The sequence below is a fragment of the Heterodontus francisci genome, chromosome 17, assembly GCF_036365525.1.
Source record: "Heterodontus francisci isolate sHetFra1 chromosome 17, sHetFra1.hap1, whole genome shotgun sequence".
Lineage (NCBI taxonomy): Eukaryota > Metazoa > Chordata > Chondrichthyes > Heterodontiformes > Heterodontidae > Heterodontus > Heterodontus francisci.
Genome location: NC_090387.1, coordinates 32,447,980 through 32,469,656, shown reverse-complemented (window position 1 = coordinate 32,469,656; position 21,677 = coordinate 32,447,980). Strand labels below are relative to the sequence as shown.

At 38.9% G+C, this 21,677-nt stretch overlaps 1 protein-coding gene across 2 annotated transcripts; it reads right to left on the bottom strand.

Moving 5' to 3' along the window:
• Window positions 1–2,684: 2,684 nt before the first annotated feature.
• Window positions 2,685–20,842, bottom strand: ist1 (IST1 factor associated with ESCRT-III). Of its 2 annotated transcripts, none has more exons than XM_068049222.1 (10): window positions 20,751–20,842; window positions 17,602–17,715; window positions 17,118–17,298; window positions 15,623–15,710; window positions 13,006–13,089; window positions 11,724–11,834; window positions 10,399–10,548; window positions 8,736–8,843; window positions 5,331–5,382; window positions 2,685–5,211 (listed from the first exon to the last, which is right to left on the bottom strand). In XM_068049222.1, the coding sequence occupies exons 2-10, from the start codon at window positions 17,687–17,689 to the stop codon at window positions 5,000–5,002; spliced, it is 1,074 nt and encodes a 357-aa protein (XP_067905323.1). In that variant the 5' UTR covers window positions 17,690–17,715; window positions 20,751–20,842; the 3' UTR covers window positions 2,685–4,999. The 2 variants fall into 2 exon arrangements, with proteins under 2 accessions (XP_067905323.1, XP_067905324.1); XM_068049223.1 differs by lacking the exon at window positions 15,623–15,710 and adding an exon at window positions 15,472–15,559.
• Between the last annotated feature and the right edge of the window lie 835 nt (window positions 20,843–21,677).

Sequence of the window (21,677 nt, the reverse complement as noted above, 5' to 3'; positions counted from 1 at the left end):
GATGGTAGGGAAATATAGGGACAGGTGGGGATGTTTGGTAGGAATATGGGATTAGTGTAGGATTAGAATAAATGGGTGGTTGATGGTCGGCACAGACTCGGTGGGCTGAAGGGCCTGTTTCAGTGCTGCATCTCTAAACTAAACTAAACTACAATAGCCCATTATTTTAATTGAAAACAGATCAATTCATATATCATTTTAACTTCATTGAGACCCACTACCAGTTTTACTGATGTTCATAAATGTGGGTTGTTACATGGACTGAATATCTCCGCCTGACATTGGCAGGTCAGGTAGCAAATAATTCATCACCCTCCTTACATAGATTAAATTACTAAAATTAACAAACCAACTATGAGGTGAATGGTTACTAGATGCATTACAACTCTATATTTGCCAATGGACTTAGTTGTACCCCAAGCTAACAGAATTGCATAGTTTCAATTAAGGTTCATTTTGGCTTTTGGAATATTTTCAAAGACTAAATTGTAATGGACTGACCGGTACCAGGAATTAGAAAATGGCCTCAGGACACAGGTTTAAATCCAGCACTGTCTGATGGAATGAAAGTCTTTTCCTTAGTTTTAATTGGGTTTAGGTGAAAGCAGTACTATCAATGCAATTTATTTTCCACATTTTCCTTGTACATCAAGCCATTACATATAGTTCCACCTGAATAAGCAGATGAGCATAGAACATCAGTATTGATAAACACTGCTAAAGCATTTAACATTTTGTTCAAAATTTCAAGTAATATAAGCATGGTATATGGGGAGAACTTCCAGAAAATACAGTGGGATAAAATACTTCATATATTATGCAATAAAAGAACAAAGCATAAAGAGATTATTATGCAAGAACATGATCAAGAGGCTTGGACAATAAGAATGAATAATGTGGAATTATTTAATTCCTGAAAGCATTGAAATCACTTCAGCAAAGGTGTGTTTTTCAGATGGGTTTTATTTTAAAGAATGTAAACTCTGAATTGCAGCTTCTTATACAAAAACATCCATTTCTCTAACTCCTCCCCTTCCAAACAGGAGTTCAGGTGCAGACGGTCAAACCATTTCTGTGGTTGTTGAAGGATATTGTCTATACTGAAGGATTAACAATTGTGCTAAATAACTGAAAGTGCCAAGAGATGAATGATAATCAGTTACAATTTAACAGTGGATTATCTTTTTCACCTGTTCATTTGTGAATGGGTAGAAAATCTAGTCCAATATAAGATTATTGGATTGAACAATAATTCATTGTTGTGAAGGTAATTTAGTGTGATCTATAAAGTGGATTTCAGAAGGCAGTATTGTAGAAATGGAATAAGCAGAACATTGCAGCACAAATAATACTGGCCTCTCATGCTTGTGAAAGTTCTAAGTCACAAAAATGATTTATCCTATTCAAGTCTGACAAAGAGGTTTGAGTCCTTTGATATTTAATTTACTTTCAAAGCTTCCTCACAATGTGCCACCTCAACCATACCTTTACACACCTCCGCATAACTTAACAAATCCTGCTCATTATCTAATCAGCCTTTTGTGGAGGAGAGTATAGGAAAGGTTTAAAGAAAAGCACTGCGCTCTGCATCAGTCATTTAGGAAAAAATATGGACTCATCTAAGAGCAGAAATGTTAAAACATGAAAAAGATTGATTATTTTTACAAATTTCCTTTTGCAAATATAAATCAAAATAAATACCACACATCCACACCATTGCTTCCAATATATCTTCCTTTTTCCTCAAGCGAGGAATCCCATCCACTGCAGGTTGATAGGGCCCTCAGCTGTGCACATCCTATTTCTCACATATCCTCACTGCCCGCCCCCCCAAATCCCATTTCTTCCCAGAACAACAGGGGCCTCCTCGTCCACTCCATCAGCTTCGACATTCAATGGATCACACTCCACCATCCCCAGCACAATACCACCAACAGACACATCTTCCTCTCCCCTCTTCTTTCAGCATTCCGAGGTTACCGTTACCTCTGCAACAGCCTGTTCCACTCTTCCACCACTTCTCTTCCCAGGCAGGCACAGGAGCTGTAACACCCACCCTTTCATCTCTAACCTTCCTTCCAGGAGAAACAGTGATTTACTAGTACTTCTTTCAATTCAGTATACTATATTCATTGCTCATGATGCAATCTCCAATACTTTGGAAAGACCTAACACCGATTGGGAGATCACTTTGCTGATCAGACGAGGTGAGATTGGCAGCATTATGCTACCAACTTTGAGAAAAGCAGGGTTGCAGTTCCAAATTCCTAGAGTGATCAATTACTGTTCAGATAGCAGTACTTTTTTTTTTGCAGTAAAAAGTCTGCAGCACCCTGCTTACTCCCCACAGTAACAAGATGACATTCTAAAGTTCTTGCCCCATGCCCTCCCATAATGCTAGAAAAATGCATGGGCAACTGCCCTCCATGCTAACCCCAGTCCCAGCATTTTGGGCAGTCTGTCCCAGGACAAACTGGTAAGGATAAGGAATTTCAGAACTCCATTATTTTAATCTGAAACTAGCTGACAGGGGATGGCAATTATCAGCAGCTCAAGCAAGAAAAACCAATACACAATTTTATATACAGCTTCAGTTAAAATTGCTACATAAATGTTCAGCTGCAGCTAGCAAGTGCAAGGAAAATTCTAGATGCCATTGAATTAACAGAACTGCAACAAACAGAAACCCTTAAAGTTGTTTTATTTAACAATGTTTAAACATACAATACAAACAAAATAATGTTTACCAAGTATGCACACATTTTTGTGTAAGAACCCCAACATGACTAATAAGGCCTCTGAAACATTGCTTAATTATGAACATAAGATTGAAAATCAACACATTACAAGGTGAAAATTCGGAGCAAACTTATTGAAAGTACAATTATTACGATGATTTACTATGAATAATTCAGTATTTCCACTGAAGTTAATAACTTAAGACTGCCACATGACTACTGGCTGTTTAATTTTTACTGTGTCCAGGCCTCATGTGCATTATATCAATCAGATGCATGCATGTATAAATCAACTCTAGAAAAATCAGAGTTCATTACTATTGCTGCTGTATCTAGTTAAGTTGGCAGCGAATATGAACCATTCTAGTTGGAGGAGAAAATTTACAATTCTAATAATCAATCATTTCAAACTGTTATAAAGGATGACAGTTTAGTTGCATTAAAAGATTTTTAATGACCAGATAGATGAATAGAATGTGCAAGACGGCACAGGAAGCTATGAAACCCTGGACACTAGTCTGTATGCCAAGTCTTGGCTATTTATATTTTTATACACACACGCACACACCATCTCAGACTGTGCAAGGAGTTAACATGGTTCTACTGTACTGTCCACCTATATTCAGCAGATTGCAACTCGTGATTACTGGAATTTTGAGACACAGTAACACAAGGGAACTCAAAAAGACAGTGTGAGCTTCTGTAGAAAGTAATGTATTTTCTCCTCCGTTTTATCCCCAGTAATCCCAGTGTTACACACCTTCTCCACCAAAAAGCACAGGCCACTGACTCCAAGAACCATTACCTTAGTAATGGGCTCACAACAATGAGTTACTCCATAATTTTCTGCGCCATTCACATATTTTTATATATATACACACACACATATTTTCGGTATGTCAGCCCAATCAGAAACTAAAAAACTCTATGTACAACTGCTTCTGCATGTTCCAGTTTTGGATGCTCCTCGTTGGGACAAAAGGCATGGAGAGTTTTGCAGCCCATTGCTGCTGGAAGGCAACAGCAATTGTACACCTTTGTGAAGTCAGAACTCCAGTCCATCCTCTTGGCAGTAGGGTGGGCAAAAAGCATACTACAAAACTGATCAGATTTGCATTCTCTGATATTCAAAAAAACTTTTAGATAACTAATTTGTGGAAACAACTGTTAATCTAGTTTAGAAAAGTAATTAAACATACCCAGTGTATGGAATCCAATGGTAAATAAAAACTTAATGATTTGTTGCTTTTGATTTTCCATTGGTATTTGAGCCATATATAGGTGGTGCATATGCTATTGTTAAAAAAAATTTTAAAAATGGAAGCAACTTGTGAGCAAGTTACTGTTTTAAGATTCTAGTCCTCAACCTGAAATTAGTAAATATGTCTGCAAGAGCTTCATCAGATTACCTAGGTCATAATTTTAAAATGGCCAAAAGTCTAATTTGTGCACCCTGAACCTTTGAAATTTTTTGAAGGTTTTTTTGTCGAATGAGAAAATTATGTATGTTAAGAAAGTGCAGTTGGAATGTTATTAAAGTTGACTCGTAGACATTCTTTCAAACATATCACTTCCTGTGCTGAAAGTTAAAATTTCATTTTAACATGACAAACAAAGTGACAATGTTACAGAAGCTTTATTATAGATCAGGTTTAAATTAGACTTTAAATAGTACAAGGATTCTCCATCAGTAAATAGGAAGGTGTAAGTTACTTCTTTTTGGAATATACAAGATATTTCATAAATAACTAGCTGAAAACAATATACCCTTTTACCAAGTGTTACTGACAATTGTGTTTTGTCAGGGCAGCTATTTTTCTTTCTCTTCTACAAGTCTCAGATCACATGCAATCTCACCACCACCAATATAACATACTGTCCATTCTTTCAACTCTTCCTGCCATTCCTGATCATTTGCAGCACCAAGAGAGGGTGAAAGGTAGACTCAAGCTAGTTTGTTGCTGAGTGTAGACTAACGAAGATCTGAGGTCATGGCAAAGACTGGATTTGAATCAATGCTCAACCATAAGCCCTGTTTTTTTTGCAAGATCCCCATAAGTATAACCAGGGCCTGGTTAGAATAATATCTGAAAGTAGAGTATACTGAGAGAAATCGAAATAATTTTTCAAGAAAGGAGTGTTATATTCCAGAAAACATAGCATCTGATTCAATTATAAAGCTTTCAGGTTCTAGCAGAGATACACCAGTGAATTTAGAATGACCCCATGAAGATTAAAGTACAGCTTTCTTCATTATTAAATTAAGTTTTCTTCTTCAAGTCCTCAAATCTACGAGACAGATCATCAAAATCAATATCTTCTGAAGCTGTGGAAGTGCCACCAACAGATGCTGTTGGTAAGGTGTCAGGCACAGACGGCAATTCTGGTATTGTCACGTTATCGTAAACAAAGCCGCATGAAGCAGGTGGTGGTCCTGGCATCTGCCGAGGTGCAGGAATTGGGACTGAAGGACCTATACAATACAAATAATAACATAAATTACAATGTAGTATCACATCTGCTAACATTAGTCTAAAAAACATCACAGTGAACTATATAAATAGTTTAAACCAAAAATCTGTATCGACTTACCAGGAAGCTTGGGAGAAGGCAAACGAGTGTCAGTACTTTTAACATCATCAATCTGTTAAACAACACCAATTATCAGTAATACAATTTAGTCAACTTTAACCACAGCAATGTCACTACCAACTGCAAGCTGTGAAGTGGTAAAGGGGAAGCACATGCTTGGAGGAAGGCCCTGGCCTACATAAACTGTCTTTGCAAGGGGAAGTTAATCTCAAAGCAGGCATGCTGCTTTGCAAAAGGACCTGGATTAAGCAGTTGATGTTAAGTCTAGAGTATTGCATTCTACGTAGTGATAGAAGCGCTGATCCAAATCATTCTTCTGTGGCAGACCTGTAATCCAATACCCAAGACAGGCAGTCGACAATACTCCAAGGCAACGGTTGAAAGATTAATCACCCAATCTGGTTCATTAATGGCACCTGACACTGGAGGGTCTTTCCACTCAATTGCAGGTAATCCCGACAGATAGGTTGGTCCCATCCAGATAAGCAGTGGGTTACAGCTCTGGTAAACTGCACAATTGTAGATGATTAAGCTCCAGCAGTACTCCTGAACACATATAGGGTCCCAAAGCCTTGGCTCGCCAAGCACATTTGTTCTAAGGCTCACTCCCTGCCCACCTGATCCTGTCCCCATCTAATGCCTGAACACTCAAACACATTTGCTGATCCCAATGTTTGTTGATAACAGTTATTGTTTCTACATAAGAAATAGAAGTGCAGAATATGTTTTAAATGGTGAAGTAATAGTAAATGTTGCTTTGCAGAGGGATTTGGGTGTCCTTGAATCGCAAAAAGTTAACATTCACTTACAACAAACAAGAAAGCAAATTGTATTTTAGCCTTTATTCCAAGGGGGTTGGAATACAAAAGCAAGGAAGTCTTGCTGCAATTATACAGACCACGCCTGGAGTACAGTGTACAATTTTTGTCCCTTTATCCAGGAAGGATATACTGCCTTAGAGGGAGTGCAACACAGGCTCACTTAATTGATTCCTGGGATTAAAAGGCTGTCCTACGAGGAGAGATCGAGCAGAATGGGCCTATAATCTCTGGAGTTTAAAAGAATGAGAGGTGATCTCATTGAGATATCTTCTCTGTTTCGGCATGCCCATCTCCCTTCTAAAACAATTACCATCATTCCCGTCCTCAAAATGCCAACAACTGATCAGCCTACCCTCTCTACTTCTGTAAATTTCTCCAGCCTCACATCCTGTCCCGTGCTTTCCAATCTCCTCCTTCCACCTTCAGTAATGGAGCCTTTAACCTCTTCAACTTTCCTCCCAAAATCCTTCATCCAGCCTTCAGAACACCACACTTCAAATAAGCTTTCAGTCACTTCTCTTTAACCACTTGGAAAAGTTCAGTGCTATTGTCTTTTCTCCCATGAAGCACCTTGGGATTTTTTCTATGTTAAAGGCCCTATATCAAATGCAAGTTGTTGCAAAGTCAATGTTAACTCAAAAAAACAGGCAATCACAATGCAACTTGTTTAACTGGGAATACTGGTTAAACTTCCAGTCAACATCTTTCGTTAACAGCAACTGCATAGAATTACATAGAAAGTACAGCACATTGGGCGGCACCGTGGCGCAGTGGTTAGCACCGCAGCCTCACAGCTCCAGGGACCCAGGTTCGATTCTGGGTACTGCCTGTGCGAAGTTTGCAAGTTCTCCCTGTGACCGCATGGGTTTGCGCTGGGTGCTCTGGTTTCCTCCCACCGCCAAAGACTTGCAGGTGATAGGTAAACTGGCTGTTGTAAATTGCCCCTAGTGTAGGTAGGTGGTAGGGAATATGGGATTACTGTAGGGGTAGTATAAATGGGTGGTTGTTGGTCGGCACAGACTCGGTGGGCCGAAGGGCCTGATCTCAAAAAAAAAGACAAACAGGTCACTCAGCCCAACTGGTCTATGCTGGTGTTTCTGCTCCACTTGAGTCTCCTTTCACCCTACTTCATCTAATTTTCTGTCATGCTACCAAAAAAATGAATGCCCAGGCAGAAAAACAACAGTGAGGGACATGCTAGCAGCTATATTGAAAGTGTTTTCCCAAAACTACCTACTGTGTAAAACTAACACCCATGTGACCACTTAATTCATCATCCATCTATTTAGTGGGCAAGTGTTAGTGTAATGTAGCGTATAATTTGAATGGCTGTATTAAGAACTATAAAAATATAAATTTAAGCCTATATGTGTTATTTAAACTCTAGATTTAAAAAAATTAAAATTCTAGAAAAAAATGGTTCACTGATAAATACTAGTAAAAAAAGGAGTCCTAATATTCTGTAACTTAATGTCAGACACAAAGATACAAGTTTACACAAAGCTAATGGCCAAACATGCCAACAAAGTAAATAAAGCACAGCTTTGGCTTTTCTGAATAAATCGCAAATCAAAAACATATTTAATAACACATTAATAAATTACCAGTTCAGTTTCAGCGGATTGTGCATTCTGAACACAAGTCAAGTTGAGAGATTATTTATTAAAGATTACACATATTCAGAGAATAAATCTGCAAATAACATATTTTTGACTTGTTACACAGGGAAGCCAGTGATTTCCTAAAAATGTTAATATTAATGGGGCCTCCAGAAAATGAGGCAAGCTGGTTAGTGAAACGATTTGCAGTATTCCTTTTGTGCATATATGTAAGTACTATTTCATAATCAGTGGGATTACATTTTACAACATATCAGTGCACTGGCCACAGCCTCCAGAAACTTTGGGGGAGATTTTTCAGCACCTTCTGTCAGTTAGATTTGTCCATGCACGTTTAGGTTTTTAATGTTTTGCATGGTTATTTGCTAAAAGTGCAAGCTAATAATTTTGCAGCGAAGTAAACAAAGCATGCAACTGTGTAGCTCCTTAACCAATCAGATTGAAGAATTGTGAAATTAACAACTCAAGGACCGAGAAAGAAGTATAAATTAGAGTGGGTGAATTCAATGTCACATCAGGTACAAAAAGAGAAATAAAGATAAGGAAAGACTGGATTGAGAGAGAAAGAGACAGAAAGGAAAGGAAACAATTATATTTTACATTTTTAAAAATCTCCAACAATTAAAACCTGAAGGCTTGAGACTCCACACTTATAATAGATAATTTTGAGTGCCAGAGGCAAAATGTCAAAGGTTTAAGTGGACCATGGGATACTGTGCAAATTAACATTTAAAATGTTTTGATGGTTACATCCCTTAGGCACAACAGAAGGAATACTGACTTTCTAACATCATGCAAGATTAAGATTATGAGCCAAAACAGCATGGCTGAGGTGCAATGGTGTTAGAAGTATTAATGTATGGCTGAAAGCGCTGGAAGTACAATTAAAACATCTTTCCTGATTATCCATTCTCCCCATTGGCCAGTCTGAGGTCAGTTCTTGCAAAAGAACCTCAGCAACTTACAGATTCGTATGTTGGTGGGTGCATTGGTATCGGAGGTGGGTTACCCCCCATGTTGGGTGGCTGGAAGTTGTTGAATGGCTGATAGGTGTCCACTGGCAGACTGTTATCCTAAGAGAAACAAAAAGACAAGATTCAAGTATTCAAATACCAAGCATACCACCCCTTCCAATACAACTTTGATCTGTTTTGCTGACTACCACAGCATCAGAATATCTGATGTCCGGATTATCAAATCAAGCAGGAGCACATAATTTGGCTTAAACTATTCTTATTTACTGGTAGGTGGGGGCATTATTTTTCCACCCCACCCATAAGAGAAGAAAACAAGGGATGTGCATCCTCATCGCAATCCTAAACCAACAATTTAGATAATACAGAATGCATTTGAATTGGAAGATATCCTTGAGAATAATTTTGCAAACCACATTTCAGTAGACACATCCAGCAGATTTAAGTCCAAGTTACGTAGAGTGAGATTTGGTGACATATTTGTCGTTGTACCACACCCATCCAGGAAACAGGGCAAGCTGGTCAGGAAATCAAGAGTTCTAATATGATCAGCCATATTCCATTCAAGTTGTCAGCCTAGCAGAGTAACTGAAGCATTACTTCACCAGAAATCACCAATGTTAAATATATGACAGATGATTAGTAGATGCTGCAGTGATAAATCACTGAAAGAATACATTTTAATGTTTAGCATGAAATATTAAAAATAAAACATTTAGTTTTATGCAAAAAAATTCAAACATGCCAAAAATTATCCAACCAAAAAAATCTAGTTGAAGTTAAAGAACAAGTAGCATTCTTATCTGTAGAAAGGACATCATTCATGCAATAGAAACACCTGTTTTATTAAGCCAGAGGATTTACAGCCTGAGCTTCATCAGAAGTTTCAGAAGTATGCACTTGAAGAAAATCCTTAACAATAAAGGTTATGACTGGATATAGTTTGTCAAATAACTTTCGGTAAACCCATTCAGGATTTTTTTTTTAAAAAACAGCCCACCCTGAGCATGTACTCCCAAATGAAAGACAATTAAGTTAACACAACTAGAACTAGAATCATAAAGACAGTATGATTCAAGTTATACTTTGCATATTTTGCATGATTATAATCATAATCAATGCTCTCTTGGCAAGCCTACCATTCTTCACTTCATCTCATGCAAAGCTCTGCTATCAACATCAAGTTCTGCTCACCCATCACCCATGGCCTTTCTGGCTCACATTGGCTCCCGGTCTCTCTTGCTCCAAGTTAAAAAATGTTTTAACACATTTAACTTCCCTCATGGCTTCACCCTTCCTATTGCCAAACTCTCTGTTGCTTGTGCATCTCCCGCTATTTGCTTCATAATTGGTGTCCATGTCTTCAACTGTCCAGAACGGAGAGGAATTTCCTCCTTAAACCCCTCCTTCCACCCTCTTCATGGTTAAGGCCCTCTTTAAAACCCCCCTATTTGATCAAGCTTTTGGTCACTCCTCCTAATATGTCCTCCTTTGTCTCACCAACCATTTTTGTCTGATTACATCTCTGTGAAGTGCCTTGAGACCTCTTTTTTTCATTAAAGGCACTACAAAAATGCAAGTTGTTGCTCTGGGCAGAAGTGAAATTGCAGACAGACTTAAAGTGTGAAATGTTTGCTGTTTAAAACATACTTACTAGTCCTTTTCTTGGAGGGTATGAGAATGGTACAGACATAATGCCTCCAGTGGGTGCTGTGAATCCTCCACTTCCTCCCCCACCAGGTCCACCCTTATCATCATTATCTACATCAATCAAATCTGCTTCCACTCCAACTGGAATTTCACCCTAGAAATAATAAAGAAAAGCCCTTCAATTAGTAAAGAATATAATTGTACCAAATAATAAAGCACCAAGATCCTAAAAATTTCAAAGTACACAGAAAGATAGGAAAAGGCAAGGTTTTTGAACACAAGGATCAGAATTTTAAAACTAAGGCATTGCCAGACTGGGAGCCAACATTGGTCCGTGAGAGCACAGGCATGTTGGATGAACAAGGCTTGGTATAAATTATGATAAAGGCAGCATAATTTTGGATAACTCAAGCTGATGGACAGCGGAAGATGGGAGACCAGTCAGAAGCTCACTAGAATAGTCGAGTCTGGAGGTAAGAAAAGAACAGATAATGTTTTCAACAGCAGATGAGCTGAGGGAGTGGTGGAGACACATGATATTATGGAGGTGGAAGCAGGAGGTCTTTGTGATGGAGAAGATATAAGGGTCAGCAGCTCAGTTCTGGGTCAAATAGGACTCAGAATTAGCCAACAGTCCAGTTCACCCTAAGACTGTGGCCAGCGAGGGGAATGGAATCGGTAGCTAGAGAATAGAGTTCATGGCAAGGGTTGAAAACAATTGCTTTGATCTTTCCATTATTTAATTGGAGGAAATTTCAGCTCATCCACAATTGGACGTTGGATAAGAAGTCTGACACACAGAGGCAGCAGAGCGATTGAGAGGTGGTGGTAAGGAAGAACTGAGTATCACCATACATGTGGAAGCTGACATTGTGTCTTCAGATGGTATTGCTGAGGGACAGTACGTAGATGGGAAAGAAGGGGCCAAGGATAGATAAGTAACGGTGTCGGGGCAAGAGGAGAAGCCATTGTAGGAGATTCACTGGCCACAACGGGATAGGCAAGGATAGTTAGCAAGGGTTTTCCCATTAGAAATGTTTACATCAAAAGGATATTAAAAAGCATGGCTCAATCATGACATTGAAAGGAAGGTTTTGGGGACAAGGAATTTGATATGTTTTTATATGTTTAATATGTTAATACAACTGACTAAATAATTAAGTAGTTCACCTTGATTTAAAAATAAACTACACTACACCGTAAGGATGATTATTCATCCTTATGGCTATTAATGAACTGGACAAGTGTGGATTGTAGCTTCAGGTCAGATTGCATCTTACAATTGCTACAGGAGGCAACACTAGTCAGATGAACCGTGCTTATACATACCATGACAACAGAATCAGGCTCATATGGAACATTGTAGTTCTTTGCTATCTCGATTAAGTATCTCTCCACTAGAATTTTGGGTGGGGCTTCAACACTTAGCTTCAGCATAAGCTGAAAAAAAATGCAATCAATGAGAAAACCATGCAAAAAGATGAAAGCATAGAAATTCCAGAGTAACTACCACAGCAGGTTATAAATAAATAGTGCAGAACAAAAGTTAATGACTATTACTAGATTAGTGCATCCAATAATCAGACCTTCTACATAAACAACTTCACACTGGTCTAATTTCACATGTACACCCTTTTTAAATGTAAAGGAAGATATGGTGAGTCATGATGACTTATTAAAACTTGCCATGTATATGAGGTAGCAATAATTATTAACTCATACACTGCAAATGGTAGAATCAGAATCAGTAGGGCGGCACAGTGGTTAGTACAGCAGCCTCACAGCTCTAGCAACCCGGGTTCGGTTCTGCGTACTGCCTGTGCGGAGTTTGCAAGTTCTCCCTGTGACTGTGTGGGTTTCCTCCGGGTGCTCCGGTTTCCTCCCACATGCCAAAGACTAGCGAGTTGATAGATAAATTGGCCATTGTAAAAAAAAAATTGCTCCTAGTGTAGGTAGGTGGTAGGAGAATTGAGGGAAGGTGGGGATGTGAGAGGGAAAATGGGATTAATGTAGGATTAGCATAAATGGGTGGTTGATGGTCGGCACGGACTAGGTGGGCCGAAGGGTCTGTTTCGGTGCTGTATCTCTTACGACTACAGTATTTCTCAGTTTCAAAAAGGCCCCGTTGTGAGAAAATCCTAGAGTAATTTAAATTAAAAATGTTAATTTTCGACAAATGAATTCAACTAAATTGAAATCTTCAAAATTAAAAAAGGACCCTGAAATGACTAACAGTAATTGGAATTTTATTCATTTAATTTTGCCACTAAATATTTAGTATTTTAATGACAATTATTCAGAGAATCATACATTTCTATGGAAGGATGATTTTGATAGGATAAATCGTCTATATCATCTATTATCTTTGCAGTAAGTTTCAATATCTATAACTTTAGGGGCATCATTCCATTCAGTGTTTCATGGATCAAGATCTTTTGCCCAGTCGTAGTTAAACAATGGCTCAATGCTGCATCAATCTAACTTTGAGGGGTTACAGCTTTTCAGACTTCCTTTCAGTTTGCATTCACATCTGTCAGAATTTGTATTTTGCAATAAAGAGGTAGACCATCTTCCTCTAAGCAAAGCATTTTTTAAATTAGACTACATTTACCCTCTCATTCACAGTCCCTATCTGGTTTGTTCTGCAAAGTTTTCCATACTCCTTGCTGTATTTGGCACACAGCTGATCTGAAACCTACAAAGAAAGAAAACAGGATAGTTATCAAATATTGCCATATAGATTTAAGCAAAGTCTCAGAAATCTTGGAAGGGAAAAGAAGTAAAATGAAATCTCATGGAGAACTTGGATTCTTAAGCAAATAGAAGAACAATTTAGTGTGCCTGAGGCTGTTTTCATTTTGAACCACTAATATGTTAGTAAAATATAAAGTGATTTTACACCATTACTTTGACAAAAATGTTAAATATTTCATATTGTGAAAATCTAGGTCAGTACATCAGTGGTGATAAATAAAAGAGTGCCAACTATGAAACTCAAACAGCACTGAGTTATCAAGATTCTTTTCTCATGTAGTAATAGCACAGCCATTAGTGCAATTTTTCCTTTTATTCTATGGGCAAGGTCAACCTTAAAAAGCCTAAATCAAACCTTTAAATAATACATGAACTTACCTGTTCCTACTTCCCAAAGTCTATTTGCCTCCATGGCTGGACAATCCCACCCAAGACAATCACATTGTACACTGCTATTGCTACTTGATTGTTCAAACTTTGCCCATGGTGGAACAATGAGGTAAAGGATCATCCACACAGATAGCCTGACCAAGACAGGAAAGATTACTACAGCAGGCCAGAGTGGAAGTGTCAACTGTGAGTAAATTTCAAAATTTTTCAACATTTACATTGTTTGTTGAAGCTGCCAATTTCTTTACCACCCAGGCCATACAGCTAATATTGCAGATCTATTCCCTGAAGCAGCTCTGTCGTAAAAACCCATTATTATCGTCTTCTAGTTGGAGTAAACCATTAGTGCTGGGCCTATGGACCCAACCCATCTAAACAGAGCAAGTTAATGAAGTGAATTATTTCCATAGGAATAATTTATAACAGCAATGGAAAGTGAAAACGATCCCTCTTCGACTGTAGAGTACTTTTTTTAAAAACAAATCCTATGGTATTAATTCTTAGATGGAACTGGTGACATTGCATTGATCTATTTCATTTGCTGGTATTTATGTCATCAGGCAAAATACAAACTTGAAAGCAAAGAACCACAGATATACAATCTGAAATGATCAAAAACAATGAAATTCCATTGTTAAAAAAGTAAATCTCACAACACAGCACGACGGCTCACACTAAGTTTAGGCTCAGGGTGAAATCACACCATTTTTAGCAATCAATTCATTATGCTTTTAGCTACTGCTGTCTATGCTACAAAATCCATCCTTCCAGACTATTCACTCATTTTCTTTTAGCACACAAGATTAAATCATTGAGCATGAAAAATGATACAGGCTTTGAAACCAACGCAAATAAACAGATCAACACAAATTGGTGGAGCAGGCTCAAGGGGCCGAGTGGCCTACTCCTGCTCCTAATTTGTAAAACAGAAAAGCCCAGTGTAATATCTTGGAGATATTAAGCCTGTTCTCCAAACCCTATCCCCATTTTTCATATCTAGGATCAAACATGGTAACTCATATGAATAATGATCATTTCTGGCAATATTTTGGAAACACTACACTCTGCTTTCAGTAAGAAAGTTTACGCATGGCAACATAAACCTGCAGTCCTCATAATACGCAGATTACAATAACGACTCTAAATGTGGTCAATAATATCTTCAATTTAAAATTGCTTGAGACTTGAGCCATCTAAAAATGTAATTAAAAAAAAAAAGTATTCTTCAGCTAACTGATCTCCCTCCACAAAAACTGAAGTATTTGCTCAGTAAATTACACAGTTTATTCAATGATCCTGTGCTCCTAGTAAGGTGCCTTGCTCACTAGCAGCATGGGTCAGAGAATCAGCACAAGAGCCCCAGCTCAGACCAACGTTCCCATTAAGCAAGGCTTCCTATGGGAGCACATGATCACTGAACCTACCCTTGTGACCCTTTCACTTGCACCTCCACATGCAAATCTGAAAACAAACTCCATTGTTAAGGTGTGTAGTCAAATATCAAAATTCAGCAAGGACTAGCATCAGGTCAGAATAGAAAGTATAAAGCAAAGTACAGAGCTTACTGCTTTCTACATATGCTCAGAGAAATTGAGAAATATGGTACAATTGCATAAAGATTACACCTTCCAAGAGTACTTGGGTTGTGGTTGCTAACACAAGTCAATCTAAACAAGCTAACATCACACAAGCACTATCGCTTTTAAGCTAAAAAGTAAAACAAAATAAATAATGCATACAATACTTGATAGTTTACATAAACTATCAAGAGCGACAAATCTGGTTATAAATATTTTCTAATGCTCTACTTATAATCACTAACTGACAACTTAGCACCAACATCTCACATCAAACTTGGCATGCAGAATACATGCAAAATAGCAGCAGGATATTGTAGCCTCACTATCTCCACCACCATTCACTAGCTACTTACTATTTTCAACTCTGTTACTTCATTTTGTAACCTTAGGGCAGCCCAGATTAGTGTTGAGACTGCCTCTTCCAGACCTGGGTCCAGTTCCCTGAGTGAAAAGGGGCAGATGAAGACCATAAATCAGCTATAATCCACTTAAACAAATACTTACAACTCTGAGTTCAGCTACTTCATTCTGTAGTCGTGGGGCAGCCCAAATTAGAGTGGAAATAGACTCACTGAGACCTGGGTCAAGTTCCCTAAACGCATGGGGAGAAAAAGGTAGATTACAAATAAAACATATCATGTAGCATTTGCAGTAGACTTTTCAGCTTATCTAGTTTCTGCAATGCTTTCGACCACATCTTTTTTTTTTAAAGTCAGTCAGTTGCTCGCCATGAGCGTCTAGTCCACCAAAATCAAACTACAGAGAAATGTGCACTCACTTGTGGCGTTTTTGTTTTCCCAATATGAAATATACACTGTCTTCCAGTAGGGATATACCCTAGTTACCCAAATCCAGAGTGCTTAGGTGAAGATTAGCAAAGGCAATGCTTAGGGCCTATTCCCAACTGTATGTGGGTCCAGGGGTTATACCAGTTAAAACTGCAGATTACCATGCTATTCTCTGGGAACAGCTTGTAAGATTACCAAGAGTCAAGTGGGAAGAACCCCAGACTCACTGGCATTTCTACCCTTTCAGGTGCCATTACTGAGCCAGACTAGCTAGTCAATCGTTAATTTTACCCTGGATCTATCTGGTTAAAATTTAGGATAACTGAGTTTACTCGAGTGCTAACCCTGTTTAGTTTCCATTCCCCCACCAATTCCCCACTCACCTCCATCCCCCTTGCTCTCATCCAAAACAGAACAGTCAATAGCTGATTGTCAGACAACTTAAAAGTTGTATGTGCTTCTAAACAGAAGCAAATTTTAATTTTGACAGAAAATAGATCGATGAATCCCAACATAATAGCGCCTTGTCCAGGCAAATAAGGGATAGTGGTAAATATGAATATGCAACTAAATGCAATATAATTTACTAACTTAACATTGTGCACAACTTCTCTTAACCAATTCATTCAAATGTGTTAATTTCAGTGTTCAGAAACATTGGGATAATATTTAGATGCTTCACAGAGCAAGGCGATAGTGTTGAACACTACCACAAATCATTCCACGGATAAACCCTTTTTCTTAATTGTACTGCTTAAAGGATCCTTTTGTAGTTTCATTAGGGTTTCTTTTACGTAGCAAAATAGTGAATGGTGTGTCCTAAGGCATGAGTACAGTAACTATTGTCTTTATTGTGGGTTACAGAGGCAGTTAATAGTATGTAATAGCTGTAGAGTGTTGGCAGAAGATGCACGTCAGCAACAATGCAGCATTTGCACCGATTTTCTTTCCTACCTTGTTCCTCTCCAACAAAATGGCTCTGTTACAAATTTAAAGTTAGTATCATGTGACTTTTCATCTTTCGGTTGAATGAAAATACTGACTTAATTAATAAAAAGTTCTCTCTACACTTTAACAAGATTTCTAATTCATAGAAACACACTAATATTTTGCTGTTTAGTCACATATGACATTAAGACCAGTGAAAAAACATGCACAACCAAAAGTCTGCAAGTTTTGTACAATAACAACGTTGTGTTGTATTTACATACTTCATTGATTGGATCATGCCAAAGCGTGCAAGCAACAAATCACAGTACAGCTCCAGAATCTCCATAGCTTCCACCAAGTAGTCCTCTCGAATGATGTGCTCAACACGGATTCGAGCCCTTTCATCCTTCCCTGTTGAAAGATAATCTGCAATTTCCTTCCTGGCTTTCTGCGCTAATTCAGCTGTAAGAGCAATCAAAGAATAATGAACAGGGCAACATTTTTCAATGGGAAAAAAGGCAATCTTCTGTATTAGTTTAACAGTTAACATTTTATGTAACAGGTAAATGAGCCACAGAATACAGTACCAAAGAGCTGGACCACTGAGCAGTAGGTAATTACCCACCAACAATTCGGCCTTAGTGGTCCAGCTTCATTGAGTACAGAAAATCTTTTATAAACTGTGATATTAAGACCACAAAGACAATGACCATTAATAATATCAACCAGAAAGCCTTTAGTAATTTCATTTAAAAAAATACTTACTTTTCTTTTTCTCCAGTAGCTTAAGCCTGTTGATGACAAGTCGTAGGTTGACCCGCAAACGTTCAGGTCTAAATCCTGATCGCAGCATCACTGGATCTTTAAAATTGAATCAACCTAGCAGAGATTTGAAAGAGTAAACTCTAAGCAACCAACTAATGAATGGAAAGGTTTCATCTAGGTTATAATATTCATCCTATTTCAAAATGACAGTCATTTATACCAGCTAGTAACTTATACCAAATGTAAAGTAAGAACATGTGTGTTGATTTCATCCTTCCCTCAAACACTATTGCCTGAATCCTGTACTCTCATCCTTGTTTACAAATTTTTCTAAGGCCTTATCCAACCCTATCTCTGCAAATTTGTTCAGTCCTAAACCCCATGCTGAATGTCACTTTCCTCTGATCTCAGCCTTTTGTACTTTCTGGAACTCCCTCCCTAAATCTCTCCATCTTTAACAAACTTCCCAAAACCCAATTATATTTTTTATTTTATATTTATATTTTTAAAAATTCTTCAATAAAGCCTACAATTGCCCCTCCTAGTCTCTCCATTCTTGGGTTGGCAGCCATATTCCTTATGCCCATTTGTAAAACACCTTGAAAAATGTTTTTATGTTAAAGGGACTATATTATTTTGTATAGAAATTATAACATGAAAAGAAGCCATTTAGCCCAACCAGTCTGTGTTGGTGTTTACCCTCCATGAGCAGTAGTCCTGATCTCATATCCATCTTTCCTTCAACCAGCTGTCTAATCTTTTCTTAAATACTAACACAGTTTCAATCACTAACTTTGCTGTGATAATTTTAAATACATGACCCCTGATTAGCCAACTCCCCAACAAGAAAAAAATTCTCTTTCCCTATTCACTATCAAAACTACAAAATCATCTTAGTCTTTTCTGTTTCAGTGGAAATTATCTAAGTACCTCAAATCTCTCCTCATAAATGTAGTTTCCCATCACTAGCATCAACCTAGTGACCATGTATAAAAGGATCTCCTTTCATAAAAAGGAGGGGGTTGTATTTGGCCCCACTCCTGACCACTGCATAATTCTAATTTGAATTTAGACAAATACTTTGTGTGCTCCACATTTAATGTAATTATATAGATCTTTTCAGCCAATTAAGCACTTTTTAAGTCACTGCTGTAATGTAGGAAACAGAGTAAATTTGAGCAATACAAGGTCCCAGAAACAGGAATGAAATAAATGACCTGCCTTAGGTGCTGGCTGAGATATAAATGTTGGCTAGGACACCAGGAGAACTATGGGATCTTTCATCTCCAAATGAAAGGGCAGACGAGGCCTCGGTTTAACATCTCGTCTGAAAGACAGTGCTTCTGACAGTACATTGAAGTGTCAGCCTAGATTTTGTGCTTAAGTCTTTGGAGTGGGGCATGAAACCCACAAATCTTCTGTCAAGAGTGGTACCACTGAGCCAAGGTTGACATCTGACAGGATCTCAGTACTGACCCAAACAACGAAGCTTTCGATATTTAATTATGTGAAGGAACCTCAACTTCACAGAATCGTTACAGCGGAGAAGGCAGCCATTTGGCCCACCGTGTCCACGCTAGCTCTCTGAAACAGCAACTCTCTCAGTTCCATTCCCCTGCCTTCTCCCCATAACCCTGCACATTCTTCCTTTTCATATAATTGTCTAATTCCCTTTTGAGTGCTTCAATTGAACAAACAACTCCTTTGTTCTCAGGCAGCACAATCCAGACCTTAACTACTCGCTGCGTGAAAAAGTTTTTCCTCAAGTCACTTCTGCTTCTCTTACCAAATACTTTAAAACTACCCTCTCGTTCGCGACCCTTTCACAAGTGGGAACAGTTTCTCTATCTTCTCTGTTCAGTCCCCTCATTATTTTGAATATCTCTATCAAATCATCTCTCAGCCTTCTCTTCTCCAAGGAAAACAGTCCTAACTTCTCCAATCTATCGTCATGACTGAAATTCCTCATCCCTAGAACCATTCTCATGAATCTTTTCTGTACTGTCTCCAATGCCGTCATGTCTTTCCTCAAGTGTGGCACCCAGAATTGGACGCAATACTCCAGCTGAGCCTGAACTAGTGTCTTACACAAGTTCATCATAACTTCCTTGCTCTTGTACTCTACGCCCCTATTAATAAAGCCTGTATGCTTTATTAACCATTCTCTCAACCTATCCTACCACCTTCAATGACATATGCACCTTGGTCCCCTCTGCTCCTGTACCCTTTATTCATATTGACTCTCCATGTTCTTCCTATCAAAATAAATCACCTCACATTTCTCTGCATTGAACTTCATCTGCCACCTGTCAGCCCACTCCACCAAATTGTCTATGTCCTTTTGAAGTTCTGCTCTATCCTCCTCACAGTTCACAATGCTTCCAAGTTTCATCTGCAAACTTTGAAATTGTGCCCTGTACACCAAGGTCTAGGTCATTAATATATATATGAAAAGCAAGGGTCCCAACATTGATCTTTGGGGAACTCCACTACAAACCTTTCTCCAGTCCAAAAAACATCCATTAACCACTACTCTCTGTTTCTATCATTCAGCCAATTTCGTATCCATGTTGCTACTGTCCCTTTTATCCCACGAGCTACAAGTTTGCTCACAAGTCTGTTGCATGGCACTGTATCAAACGCCTTTCGAAAGTCCATATATACATCAACAGCATTGCCCTCATCAACCCTCTCTTACCTCCTCAGAAAACTCCAGCAAGTTAATCAAACATAATTTTCCCTTAAGAAATCCTTGCTGGCTTTCCTTAATTAACTCACATTTGTCCAACTTAAAAACCTGTTTTACCAACAACCCTTACACTGATAAAAGAATGTACTTTCTCCAGCTCGATCGAGGCAATCACCAACGCCAAGCTCCTACAGTTCAAGTTTATCACCTATGCTGGGAAAAATCAGCTAAACTGGGTGTAACCCTGAAACTTTATTTAGAAGACAAAGGCTTCCTTGAGTTTTTAGTTTTAGGCCCTAAGAGCTCCTAGAGTATGGGAACACGGAAGTGAGTTCAGAAACATCAACAACCGTACGCAGGGAGGTCTCTGAGGCCGCGCTGCCGGGGCCTACAACCTGAGGCCCGAAGACACAGCGCTGCGCCCACGTTCTGGGCAGTGAAATACCCCCTCCTCACTCACCTGGCAAACCTCAGCTTTCAGTGCTTCACAATCACCACCGATCAAACTCCCCGTGACGTCACCAATCACGCGGCCCGTGACGTCATCGATCACCTGATCCAACCGCTACCGGAAGTGGCGTCAATGTCTCCAGGGAGTGCGCATGCTCAGGCAGGAATGTCATGATTCTTGTGTTGCTGGTTCACTCCCAGAGATCTGCATTCAGTGGTAACTTACATTACAGGGTGAATGTGTATTGTATTAAAAAGACCAAAAACGGGGCAAAAAATTTTAGCAAAATAGAATTTAATGCGCCCTTAGTGAGAAGGGTAGTTATTTTAATGTTAGTGCTGGTGTTAGGCACCAGGGCAGATACTTGGCGCAGTTCTACCCTCAATCCTTCTCCACCCTCACCTTCCACGTTCAACGATCAACTGTCATTTCCAGCGTGATGCTGTCACTGAACACATCTTCTCCTCACCGCTTTCTCTTTCAGCATTCCAAAAAGACTGTTCCCTCCGCAACACCCTCGTCCACTCCTCCATTCCTCCATCACCCCCTCCCCTTCCCACATCTTCCCATGCAAGCCCAGAAGATGCAACTTCTGTTCTTTCACCTCCTCCCCACTGTCAAGGGTAATCAGTATTTCGGAAGGATAGGCAGGAAGGAAAAGGAGTTGGTGTAGCTTTGATAGTAAAGGAAGAGATCAGTGCTGTAGTGAGAAACGATATAGGCACTGGAGATCAGGACATCGAGTCAGTCTGGGTAGAAATAAGACGTAGCAAAGGAAAGAAGTCCGTGGTGGGAGTAATCTATAGGTCCCCAAACAGCAGTGGGGCACAGTATAAACCAGGAAATACTGGGGGCTTGTAAGAAAGGTACGGCAATAATCGTGGGTGATTTTAATATGCATATAGACTGGATTAATCAAATTGGCAAAGGTAACCT